At 34.6% G+C, this 12,320-nt stretch overlaps 2 protein-coding genes across 4 annotated transcripts in view; both read right to left on the bottom strand.

Annotated features, from left to right (window-relative positions):
* Positions 1-12,320, bottom strand: part of LOC127849572 (uncharacterized) — a 247,385-nt gene that overhangs the window by 83,421 nt on the left and 151,644 nt on the right. The window lies entirely within an intron of this gene.
* LOC127849557 (uncharacterized) lies at positions 963-6,648 on the bottom strand. Its single transcript, XM_052382261.1, has 5 exons — positions 5,345-6,648; positions 4,318-4,500; positions 3,794-3,904; positions 3,153-3,239; positions 963-2,062 (listed from the first exon to the last, which is right to left on the bottom strand). The coding sequence occupies exons 1-5, from the start codon at positions 6,539-6,541 to the stop codon at positions 1,781-1,783; spliced, it is 1,860 nt and encodes a 619-aa protein (XP_052238221.1). The 5' UTR covers positions 6,542-6,648; the 3' UTR covers positions 963-1,780.

Here is a 12,320-nt window from a genome sequence, read left to right as displayed (position 1 = left end):
TTCTTGTAAGGTAAATGTACACTAGATATTTTTCCACTGTTGTATGATAACACCATTGTATGTCAACAACATTGTATGTCACCATCCATATGTATACAGATAACTTATTATTACCTTAGATGTGTACATATGTGTTTCTGTATGTACTTGATACCGGACATGAAATAAAATGTGTTGGAAAAAAAAAGTTGGAACCACGAATATAGTTAATGACTTATTTAACATTATAATAAAGTCATGTCATTAATTCAGTGTTTTTTTAACTTAACGGTGTGTTATATCCGCTTGCAGACCTCACAATTAATGGACGTAAAAGAAATCGCATGATGTCAGTTAACTTATTTAAATATAAGGCCACAACAAATTGATGATTTGTTCTACGGATTTTAGCCAAAAAAAAAATGGAGCGAGCGAGCGAAATAAAAATAAATTAATTTTTATTCTATTTTTAAAAAAATCACAGGCGAGCGAAGAGCGAAAAATAAAAAATAGATATATTGTCTCTGTAAATTGATATTTGTTGCCAAATAAATGCATGATATCTTCAAAATACAAACACAAGGTCATTTAGTAGTACTAACTTATTTTAACTCTAGTCCAATGTTTGTTAAAGTATGATAAACAAAATATTCTCCAATAGTTATTCTGCTTATTCACAACAGGTAGTGACTACTTAATGTTAACATGGTACACTACTTTTCACTAGCAAAGTTATATAAGAAGCTCAGTCTTCTGTCAATGAAAGTTAAATAGCATGACAATAAATAATATGCTAAACATCAAGCGTAAGAAATATCTTCAATTTGTATTAGTTCTAAATATCATAGGTTATAGTAGTATACATTATACTCAAATGCATTACTTTGGTTAGTTTAGCAATGTTAAAATTAGAAATGAGAAGTTTAAGTTTTGTAAAGTAAAAAAAAACATAACTTCCTAATGAAAGAACAATAAGAAACAGATAGTTATTTTATTTTAATATAAAACACATGCCTTTTAATCAAAACTATTTATAGATGTGATTAGTAGGAGCCCTTTATTTTAACATAGCACAGTGACATATATTTGTCTAATTTGAGTGCCAAACAAGAGATGTGTTTGTCAGAAACACAATGCCCCCTACTGCGCCGCTTTGAAAATATATATTTATTTTTTTACATGAACTTGACCTTTCACCACTCAAAATGTGCAGCTCCATGAGATACACATGCATGCCAAATATCAAGTCAATATTGCAAAAAGTATGGCCAATGTTAAAGTTTTCGGACAGACAGACGGACAGTTCAACTGCTATATGCCACCCTACCGGGGGCATAAAACGACTAGTATCAGTTCTAGTATATTTATTAAATGACTAGTACTATAATATATATTTATAACAATAGTAGTAGAACAATATTTAGCGTGACTATTTGTAAAACACATCAATTTACAATAAAACATACTTTTCCAAGAAAAGTGCAATCACAAATGACTAGTATCAACTTTAATCTTAACACAAAACAATTAAAATCTGTAGAAATAGAAATTAAACTGGAAAATACGAAACACTAATATTTTTAAAAGTTAAAGCATTTGCTCTTTATTCCAATCCATGATTTTTCATTTTTAATCACAACATGTTAACATTTATAAACATGATGATGATGGTCATCATAAACACATACTTTTGCTTTGGTCTCATTTACAAACCAAATCAAAGTAAGAACTTTTGAAGGCTTGAATGAGTTCATTTGACTTTTTGTTTTTTTAAAAACTTCTTGGCGCCCCATGTTTTTGCCTATTTTCCAGAATGTCGACAAGACACACAAATTGGCCTGACAATGGAATATTTTGTATACAAATCTGCAATATATGCATCGTTGTCATCTAACAGACAGTCAGGAGATCCACAGTGGATGCACACTGGTGGTAGGTAATGCCGACACTTGGCTGAGAAATAAGCTGTTTCCACCTCAGAGCTGCAGGTCACGCATCTCCGAACATACAGGTCAGGTGCATCTTCCAACTGATCTCCACAGATATACGAATGGCATGCCTTAATGTTCCGCAAGAATTCCTCCTGCAAGGAAGTGAAATGTTATGGAGCTTTTCACAAAATTGACAGTCATCATTATTCGCCCTATCCAAACAGAAAAAATCTATGGTCTTTTTTTCAGGCTTATAGAAATTCCCAATTTTACCAGCCTAAAGTGCTTGTAAAACTCATAAAACAGATATTAAACAATTTCTAATTTTATTTTCGCTATTTTTTTTCCAAAAAGAATTTGAGCAACTTTAAGCAACTTTAATCAACTGCCATTAGAAGCTTACTTTCAGAAAGATGAAAGTACGAAGAAAATTGCCATGTATTTGAAGGATTAAATAAAATTAAAAAAAAATTGTGTCTGTTATTTTGAACAAAATGTACACAAATGGCTGCGCTCGAAAATTCTGACTCAGGCTAGTAAAATTTCCCATATTACTAAATTTCTATTACTGTAATACTTCTCCAAAGCCTCTTCATAGACATGGAATTGATGGCAGCTATGTCTTGGATAAGTTCAAGAGCACATACATGTAACTAAGGAATAAGTGAATCAATATGTGTGAAAATTGTGTCATGTTAATCTACACTTCATGGTGATTCGCATGCAAACAAATTGCCAGAAGGATTGACCGACAGAGTGACTCCAATAAATTGCCTCCCAACCTTTGTGTTTGCAGCATTATTAGACTTGAAACCTATTCAAATCAAAGCAAAAACGAATGCATTTCCTTCATATTAAGATTATCATTTACCAATGCATTTTTTGTTTTACAACTATTTATATCTTGAATGGGCCTTTGATGGTATGAAATAAAAAACAATGTTTTGCAATGTCAATCTGGTGATATATTAACACATACCGTGTTTAATCAGACATTAACAAAAAATATTCGGGCTCTAAGTTGCAAACCAACAAGCCAAAGAGCTTTTTTCTGATCTGTAAAAATATGTATCATTCATATCAATTTATTGGATCAATACGTGTCTTTTTATAATCCTGCCAAACTGTGTATAACTGTGATGTTTAAATGTTAATTTAGACTCTTAAAAATTATGTAACCAACATGTTATGATCCTATAATGTTGAAACACGCTGTAGATTGTATTTTTACAAAACGTTTACCTGTTGTCGGTCAAGCTTGTTTGGACTGAAGACACATCTTGGCCTGCTACATTCTCCGCAAAGGACAGCATCTCGAAGCTTCTCATTCTAAAACAACATGGAAAGATATAGTGTAATGAAAGCAAAAATATTTAAAAAATGCTTTTTATGGCAAAATGCCCGCTTCAATTTCCAGCCTGCAAAAATGTTGACAACATGATATCATTTTGACATGATCACTTTTTCTCTTGGTGTTGCCAATTGCCAGGTGGAAGAAGGAACGGATGTATACTGCAACAAAAATGCACTTGGAATATTTCTCTGATTTTTATTTTAATATCACAGTTGTAATTCAATGAGGTTTAGTTTAAACCTATTTATTTTAGCTCGATTGCATTGAAAGCCTTAGGCTTTTTTGAAACGCTCTAGAGTCCTTTTCCTGGGACTAGAACCAGTACTTGGTGTCTATGGGGAGATCTAAAGCACGCTCCTACTATGGCAATTGAACCCGTGACCTCTCGGTCGCTAGGCGGACACCATATCCACTTTGCCAAGGCGACCTTACAATAAGGTTTGACAGTTTGACCTAAATATAATAATATAAACATGAAATAAAGTGTTAAGTGATTTGCGAGCTTCTAAAATATTATAATTATCATTACCCTCAAAATTTCTCGATTCTCTTTATCATGGTTTTGTAATTCCTCATCATAGGTTCCACATGGTCTGGTTGAGGGTCTGTACTTGTCACGGGTCAGGGCTTTCCCAAACAACTGGAATTATTATTATGTTATTATAATTTATATAATTGAATTGGCATGTTTAAACCTTATCTCAAATGTTGCTTCCAGTTTCTAAACACAATAGTCACACATTATCATTTAAATCATTAAATTAACTACATGTCAGCTGGACAAGTTAAGTTAACTAAAATGTCAACAAGGTATATAGTTAAGTATATTTATGCCTTTTTATTAAACAAAAGGCAGAACATAATATGTTGTCAGATCAATGAAGTAAACATGAGTAAATTGATTATTCAAATTTAATTGTAACTATTGACCATTTGCACAGGTACACAACCTTCAAATGCCAAAGTAAGTTTCCAAAATATATTTGTAATTTACACAACTTCATCCATTCAATAAATATGTCATATAATGGAATACAAATGCGATAAATTTACCTCACTGAATGGTAGGTAGTGTTCACCATTTTCGTCAGGCTTTGGTTCAGGGAGGAACCTGAGGCGGTCAAAAACATCCTGATCTCGGACTGGGTTAACGGAGCAGTAGCCACATTCATCGGATGAACACTTCTTTAACTGGAAGCAGTAGTGGCTGGATTCTGCATGCCTCTCAAAGAAATCCTTTAGAAGAAAGGACACTGATGTTTATAGACGCTCTTCCATATTAATAACATGTTGTTTTTTTGTCATTTTTTAAACAAGATGTATCTTTATACATAGGTTGATTTTTCATTATAAAATATAATAAACACACGTTTTCATTAATATTGTTAATAAGACAGCATAGCCTTCACAATATCCAATATTTAATAAAAAATGAATAATGTTACCCGGTAAACATTTAACTTTTAAAATTGAATAATTGTGTATTGTTCTGAGAAAACTGGACATAATGCTTGTGCATAAATTGTCATCCCAGATTAGCCTGTGCAGTCCACACAGGCTAATCAGGGACTACAATTTCCGCTTTTATGGAATTTTTCGTTTAAATAATGTCTCTTCTTAGCAAAAATCCAGTATAGGGGGAAAATGTCGTCCCTGATTAGCCTGTGCGAACTGCACAGGCTAATCTGGGACGACACTTTACGCACATGCATTATGCCCAGTTTTCTCAGAAAGCGACACAGTTAAACTTTCCATAACCTAGACAAATTGCTTGCCTGTGCCAGATGCATATTTTAAGGTTGAATGTTAAAAACCTTTATTTGTTTTTCTGTCAGATAATAGTATACGCACTGGCGCATATTAATTTAATGCGAAACAAATACTTAAATTGGAAGTGACATATTAAAAACTAATATAAATATGCATTATGTAACCAGTGACCATAAGCAATTTTAGTAGAGGGCAATATACAGTTATATCAATATAATTTTACTGAGAACAACAATTATTATATCATTTCCAGACAAGCAGGACATTATCTATGCATTTTTCTTTAAAAAATAAATTTAGTTTGTTTTACCTGCAGATGCTTGCTTTTCTTCAATTCAGCGCTTTTTGTGTCAGCTGTGGCTACTGGACTATCTGCTCCAAAGCCAACACCAGTGATATCTAAGATGGATGTGATCTCTTCATCTGATACCCCTTTCAAAGTTTTAACAGGGTTTCCTTTCAAGCTCATTTGTGAGAAACGTTTGTTCACAAGATCAACCACTGGTTCCATACTTTTCTTGAAAGCCTCTTTCAGACCATCTTTTAGTCTGGCTTGGTTTCTTACTGCAGTTAGAGAAGACAAGTTTTTAACCATCTGTTCATACTTCTCTTCCATTTCATTTCTGTCTAGCGCAACATGCTGCAAGGCCAAATTTAAAATGGACATGCAACGTTCAGCTGGGTTGGTCCAACTATGTGATGGTGCCGTTCGGAGTGCAATTAGCATGTCCAAATCTAAATGCATGAAGATAAGAGTGAGCGACAACTTAACCGTTTCATAAGTGACTCTATGATCCGGTCCTCCATCAGTATAAAGGCACATGATTGGGGTTCTCAAATTTAATCCATCTGCAGAGTAGGCATCATTTAATCTTACGAGTTCAATAACTTCAGCAGCATGTCTAAATGGGCTAGATGGGCTGAATACCTTTTCTTTTGTTGTCACATGCATGTCCCCTGAAAAGAAGCTGTCTTTCGAGTCCCTAGGAATTTCTGTGACAAGAACAACTGAAGGAACAAGACCGCAAAGATGAAAATCATGGTCAGTTGCAACTAATACAGGTCCCTCTGAAGGTGTTAGAACCTTGTTATGCCCTCTTACTCCAGTCGATATAGGGATTCCTTGTTCTCCCACTGGAACTATTGCCTTGTCGTCCATGCATAAGAACATAGCACTGTCTCTAAACATCACACAAAATTCTTTCATATACTGAAAGTATTTTGCAGCATAGTGTGAATCAGGATGTGAAACTCTTGCCTGGCGTGTCTGCACACGGAATTTAACATTGAACTGACCAGTGTACCTTAAAGCAGTCTTATGAAATGGATTACTGGGACAAAACTGCAGTCGGATCGTTTCATTGCTAGGAATGGGTGTTCCATCAGGCACTCTTTTACAAATGTCATTCTTTAAAGTCTCTATTGAAATTGCCAATGGCAAATACATTTCATCACATTTTCGTCTTTCACTGACCTGTAAAACCTGTTCTTCAAAGAACTTTCCCATTTCTTCAAAAAAGGCATCATAATATGTATCAGAGCCATTAGTTGCTCGTAAATCAATCAATAACTGAGAGTCATCTGCGCCTATGATCTTCGACACCCTTTCATTCATTTCTTTTTCACTGGAAGAATTGGCACTTTCTTCATGCCCTGTTAGGCTAAAATACATGTGTCTAACGACTGACTTTGGGCATTTCACATAACTTATAAACTTGTCAATAAATTCTTGTCTCATAGCCCTGCTTGAGAACGTCGGAAGATCTTCTGAAATTTGAGAGATAACTTTCATGTTGCGGGATGTTTTGTCTTCTGTTTGACCTACTGGAACACTCCAAATGAAATTTAATGTTCCTATGCTTCCTCCATAAGCAACCCTATACAACATAATCGGTTTGGACAAACGAAGGTTTTTGATGAATTTGCGCGTTCAATACGATTATCGGGACAAAACTTGTCAAGGTGCACATAGGTATAATCTGATGTTTTCACTACTGTCTGGTTTAAATGACTATATTCTTCTTTAACATTGGACGGTGTTACAGGATCTATGCAAACCGAGTTCGAGTCACCGCAGTTAGCTGTTTCTCTTTTATGACTTATGTTTTGGTGTTTTTGGTTATCATCTTCAAGTCTGTCTTTGTATTGTTTTAGAGATTCTGCTAATTCACCCATGATTTTGGCTAACACTGTGTTTCGTTTATCACTCAATGATGGCAAACTAAGGGCGGAGTATAGATCACCAACCAATTCGCCAAGTCTGGCTGCCTTTACAATAGGTGGTCTGTGCCTAAGTAATTTGTAGTTGTTGTAATTTTGAAATTTGTTTAATTCAGTTGGAACATGACAACTGGCATCTTTCAGTCTTGCATGGCAGTGATCTACGTACCACAAGGCATTGCTGAGAGATTTTAGGGCTTGTTTTCCACTGTCCTCGACAATATTAGATGGCCATCCACACCCAGTACTTTGGGCCCAATCAATCAAGTCGCAGTACAGTTGTTGTGGACCAGAAAGTTTCTTTACTTTTGAGCTTGTGTTTACTTCATATTTTTTGGGCATAATGTATACCTTGGACTTGTTCATTAAAACTGTGAATGCATTGGAGTTTGAACTTGTTGATGGAAGTCGTGCAGAATTAATTGTATATTCGACCATTTTTTTGTCAAGTTCTACTGCGACATTTAGTTGCATGTTGATGTTCGAAATTTTTATTCTATCGCTACTACCAACTTTACTGCAGATATTTACAGAATTCACGCATTCGGGCGACATTTCGAGGCCTGATGATGATGCGGCTGCGATGAATAAATCGCTAAAATCGTCCGTAATCCGGTGACACATTGCCACAGGAGAAAAAATTGAATTACCATTGGTGTCTTTCGCCGACACGACTATGCAGACGAGCGCCGCCATTATTTTACCATAAACCAATCTCATTATTATCGCAAAGCGTTATAAAAGTCGTAAAATACGTAGGCTAAATTAAACTAAATCTGTAAACAAATACATGCGGAGCAAAATTGTTGCTGCGGGCGCGAAATAAAAATAAAAATATTTTTATTTAGTTTTAAGATTTTTAGGTGCGGCAAATCCGACGAACATTTAATCAATTTGTTGTGGCCTAAACACAGGATAAAGCTATTCTAAAGCGTGCGTCATATCGCGTCATCTCGTTCAAACTTAATCGTGAGAAAAGTAGAAGTAAAAATATCGCATATGAAACGTTCATAATGCGGTGTCTAACTCCTACATATTAAAACCATAAATCAGTTTCACCTATGATTGTACATCACATGTCCATATACGGCTGCATTCAATCATGAATAAGATGCTTTATTTTTAAACCCCTATCACCGTTGGTAATGGGGTGCTATATAGGAGTAACATTGTCGGTCTGTCTGTCCCGAAAATTTAATTCGATCTTTACCAAACTTGGTCAGAAATTGTATCTGGATGAAGTCTAGGTCAAGTTTGAATATAGGTCATGGAGGTTAAAATGTCATGTGGTCACTAAGTGCGTTTTAACACGAAAGTTTGACCGTACCATAACTATGCCATTTATCGTTAGATTTTAAAATTACTTGGTACTTTTGTCCATCATGAGACGGTGTGTCATGCGGAAGAAGTACCTCGATAACGCCAAGATCAATGTCACACTTGGAGTTCAAAGGTCAAAATGCCCATAAATGAGCTTGTCCGGGCCATTATTTTTTCATTTATTGTGAGACTTCAACATTATTTGTCACATTGGTTCTTTCATCATTTGACGGTGTGTCATGCGAAAGAATTACGTCGATATCTACAAGGTCAAGGTTACACTTTGAGTTCAAATGTAAAAAATGGTAATAAATTAGCTTGTCCGGGTCATAACTATGTCGCTCATTGTGAGATTTTAAGATCATTTGGCACATGTGTTCACCATCATTAGACGGTGTGTCATGCGAAAGAATTAAGTCGATATATGCAAAGTCAAGGTCGCACTCTGAGTTCAAATGTCACAAATTGCCATAAATGAGCTTGTCCTGGCCATAACTATGTCGTTCATTGTGAGATTTTAAAATCATTTGGCATATTTGTTCACCATCATTGGACGGTGTTTCATTCGAAACGTCAAGGCCAAACTTTGAGTTCAAAAGTCAAATATTGCCTTAAATGATCTTGTCCGGGCCGTAACTATGTCATTCGTTGTGAGATTTTAAAATTACTCGGTACATTTGTTCACAATTTTTGACGGTGTGTCATGCGAAAGAATTTCGTCGATATCTCCAAGGTTTAGGTAACACTTGGAGTTAAAAAGTCAAAAATGGCCATAAATGATCTTGTCATGGCCATTCCTATGACATTGACTGTGGGATTTTAAAACTACTCGGTACTTTTGTTCACAATCATTGGAAGGTGTGGCATGCGAAAGAATAACGTCGATTTATGCAAGGTCAAGGTCACACTTGGAGTACAAAAGTCAAAATAGCCATAAATGAGCTTGTCCGAGCTATAACTTTGTCATTCATTGTGAGATTTTAAAATGACTCTATACAATAATTTTGTTCACAGTCATTGGACGGCGGGTCATGCAAAAGAATTAAAGCGTTCAAAGGTCAAAATGGCAATAAATGATAATGGCATAATAATTCTTAAAAATCGCCATAAATAAGCATCTCTTGTTTTGTGAAGACAGCAGGCAAAACATTATGTGTCAATGCAGCATGTAGGGGTAAACATCACGTCTGTGACAAAGCTCTAGTTCATACAGGTTCCTGTACTTCGATTTAACGACTTTATATGTAATACATTGATATTTTAAGAACATCAATTGAACACTTAAAACGTTATGATATTCATATCCGATGAGGCTATTATGAAGAAGTGTAATTTCAAGGGCTTACAGTTTGGAAGGGATAAGAGAACGCCCTGTTTATTTAAATGCATAACAAATTTACCACATAATTCGGTCTACGCAAGTTTTTGATGTTGGGGAAAATCAGAAATGTGATAGTGGAAATGTGATATATAACCAAATTTGTGCATGGAAATATAAGTACAAGTGCACTTCCTTTGGTGGTGTTTACCAACGTCATATTCGTGTCGTATTTACATAATTATTTTTTTGTAGTTGCGTCAATATGTTAACAGTCATTTTGCATGAATGAAAAATATGAACTTCATATCGCATAGTGTTAAGAGTTTTGTTAACACTCTGTAACAAGACCGGAACGAACTGGTGCGCGTCTTGTGAACATTAGATGCAGCAAATTTAAACATCGTACATTAACACAATACTAATGCGGCTATTGGTGGTTGTATAATGTTTAAGTGCTTTCCGGTTAAATGATTTGGTTGAAATACTTTGAACGCAGACCGTTTAATTAGAGTTCACTGTTATATACACATATTTACATGTTTTATATTATCTTCCCGGAGGATAGCTAAGGTAACCACTTATATTTCACCCAGTGAAACAATTAAAAAAAAAACAATAAGGCAAACACTTGTATTTGAATGGCCGTTGTAGTTTCGAACTTACGTATATAACACGCAAACATGAAATTAAGTATGGTTGTTAGAAGTAGCGAATAAATCCAAGTAAAACCACCTGCGCTACTTTAAAAATGTAATTTAACCCGTGGGAAACTGCTGATACAAAAGTGTCTAAATATAGTTTGAATGGGATGCATGTAAAATTTGTATAGGTTCGTTTAAAGCAACGCATACGTTAACTCATAAGAAAAACATTTCAAATCGGCATTATCTCTATACTAATCGACTTCGAAACGTCGCCAATATTTATGGCCAGGTAACCATGTTGAAAATAATGCAGCACCATTAATACGATAACATTCACCTAACCATATTTTTTCATATATCTACAAGCTTAAAGTATGAATGTGAATAAAAAAATGTAGTTATCTTGTGAAAAACGTGCAACCAAAAGCGAGAGTAAACATATTGTTGGTATTTATTTTAACGGGCTTTCAGCTATATTGGCATGTAAAGTATAGACACTATGTCACTTGCTTTAATAAAAAAAAACAGTCGTGTTAATAAGAATTTCTCGCCTGATACTTTTTCTGCAGTGTAATCCTATATATTATTTAGTAACCCATACCTATTTGATAGGCCTTTAACCGGATAACTGCGCTGAGAAACTTGTGGACAAACCAGCGCGCTAACTAGAAACCTTATTTCTCGTTGGGGAAATTTAAATTTAATTGAAATGATAAGTTGATAACATTTGTCAGAAAATTACGTAAATCGTTTTTTTTGCTACTATACAAGAGCGTTATATTGCAAAAGCTAAGTAACTAAGAAATCACTCATGTTTAAACTCGTCTCAACCTTTTTTTGCAACAGATACACTTGTACAATTACTTTTAGTAACAGTGCAAAGCCCTTGGTAACAGTGACTTAACAATACTATGGTGTATGGGTAATTGATACCTTAAGTATGCAGTTAAAACTCGGCAAGCTATGATATTTTTTACGAAACTAATCATATCAAGTTATCACACACGTATTGAAATTTAACTCGGTTGAACCTTTCCAGATTTAATAAATACGGATTGTTTCTTGCAAAATAATCCGGTCTTCGTTTGTGTATGCTTTAATTTAATGGTTAAGGAAAAAAGTTCATATAATTAAACTGACAGTGTGTTATCGATCGCTATTCACTCCGGTATCGCATCGGTAATCCAACGAATAAAATTGTTCCTCTGTGTAATTTGAAACTTTCACAGCTTTTCTTGTTCAAATCTGCACCTGTTTCTTTGAGAAGTTTCTCATACTTCCTTCCTCTTATGTAATGAAAAGTATTGTAATTTACTTTTTAAGTTTGTTTTACTGTTCAACTTACTTTAAAGTCATTTTTTGCTCATTTGTACAAGTGATAAAACTACGTTACTAAAGTGATTAATATATGCGCGAATAATACTGTTATAATAATAATATCCTATGCTGTATATGCCATTACACTAACACTGCAGAACCAGTGTTATAAGGCCAATTATTGTATACTCAAATATGTTGTTACAATCACGTTTTGTGTTATTATTATTATGTGTAGATAAAAACGTGGTTCAGTAGTGATGTGAGAAATACTGTTGTTCCTCATCAGTATTTCCCTTGACCATACATGTTGTTGTATTTGTACTGTGCATTCACTCCTGTTTAAGAGTTATATAAGTGTTTACATTACGTATTTGACAATGGCTCTAGAATTATGAATGGCGTTCGAGTGGGAAAAAGCATCACTTAACAAAATTAATCTTTACACTTGAGACATGGGAAAA

This window comes from Dreissena polymorpha, chromosome 11 (assembly GCF_020536995.1).
Source record: "Dreissena polymorpha isolate Duluth1 chromosome 11, UMN_Dpol_1.0, whole genome shotgun sequence".
Lineage (NCBI taxonomy): Eukaryota > Metazoa > Mollusca > Bivalvia > Myida > Dreissenidae > Dreissena > Dreissena polymorpha.
The sequence above is the reverse complement of the archived record's forward strand: the minus strand, read 5'-3'. Positions and strand labels throughout refer to the sequence as shown.

Bases quoted from the DNA above. Each gene is read 5' to 3' on its own strand.
- LOC127849557 (XM_052382261.1), bottom strand. From the start codon at position 6,541: ATGGGAAAGTTCTTTGAAGAACAGGTTTTACAGGTCAGTGAAAGACGA. The intron at 4,501-5,344 runs GTAAAACAAACT...TTTCTTCTAAAG, and splicing joins AGAAAAGCAAGCATCTGCAG to GATTTCTTTGAGAGGCATGC. The intron at 3,905-4,317 runs GTAAATTTATCG...TAATAATTCCAG, and splicing joins ACTACCTACCATTCAGTGAG to TTGTTTGGGAAAGCCCTGAC.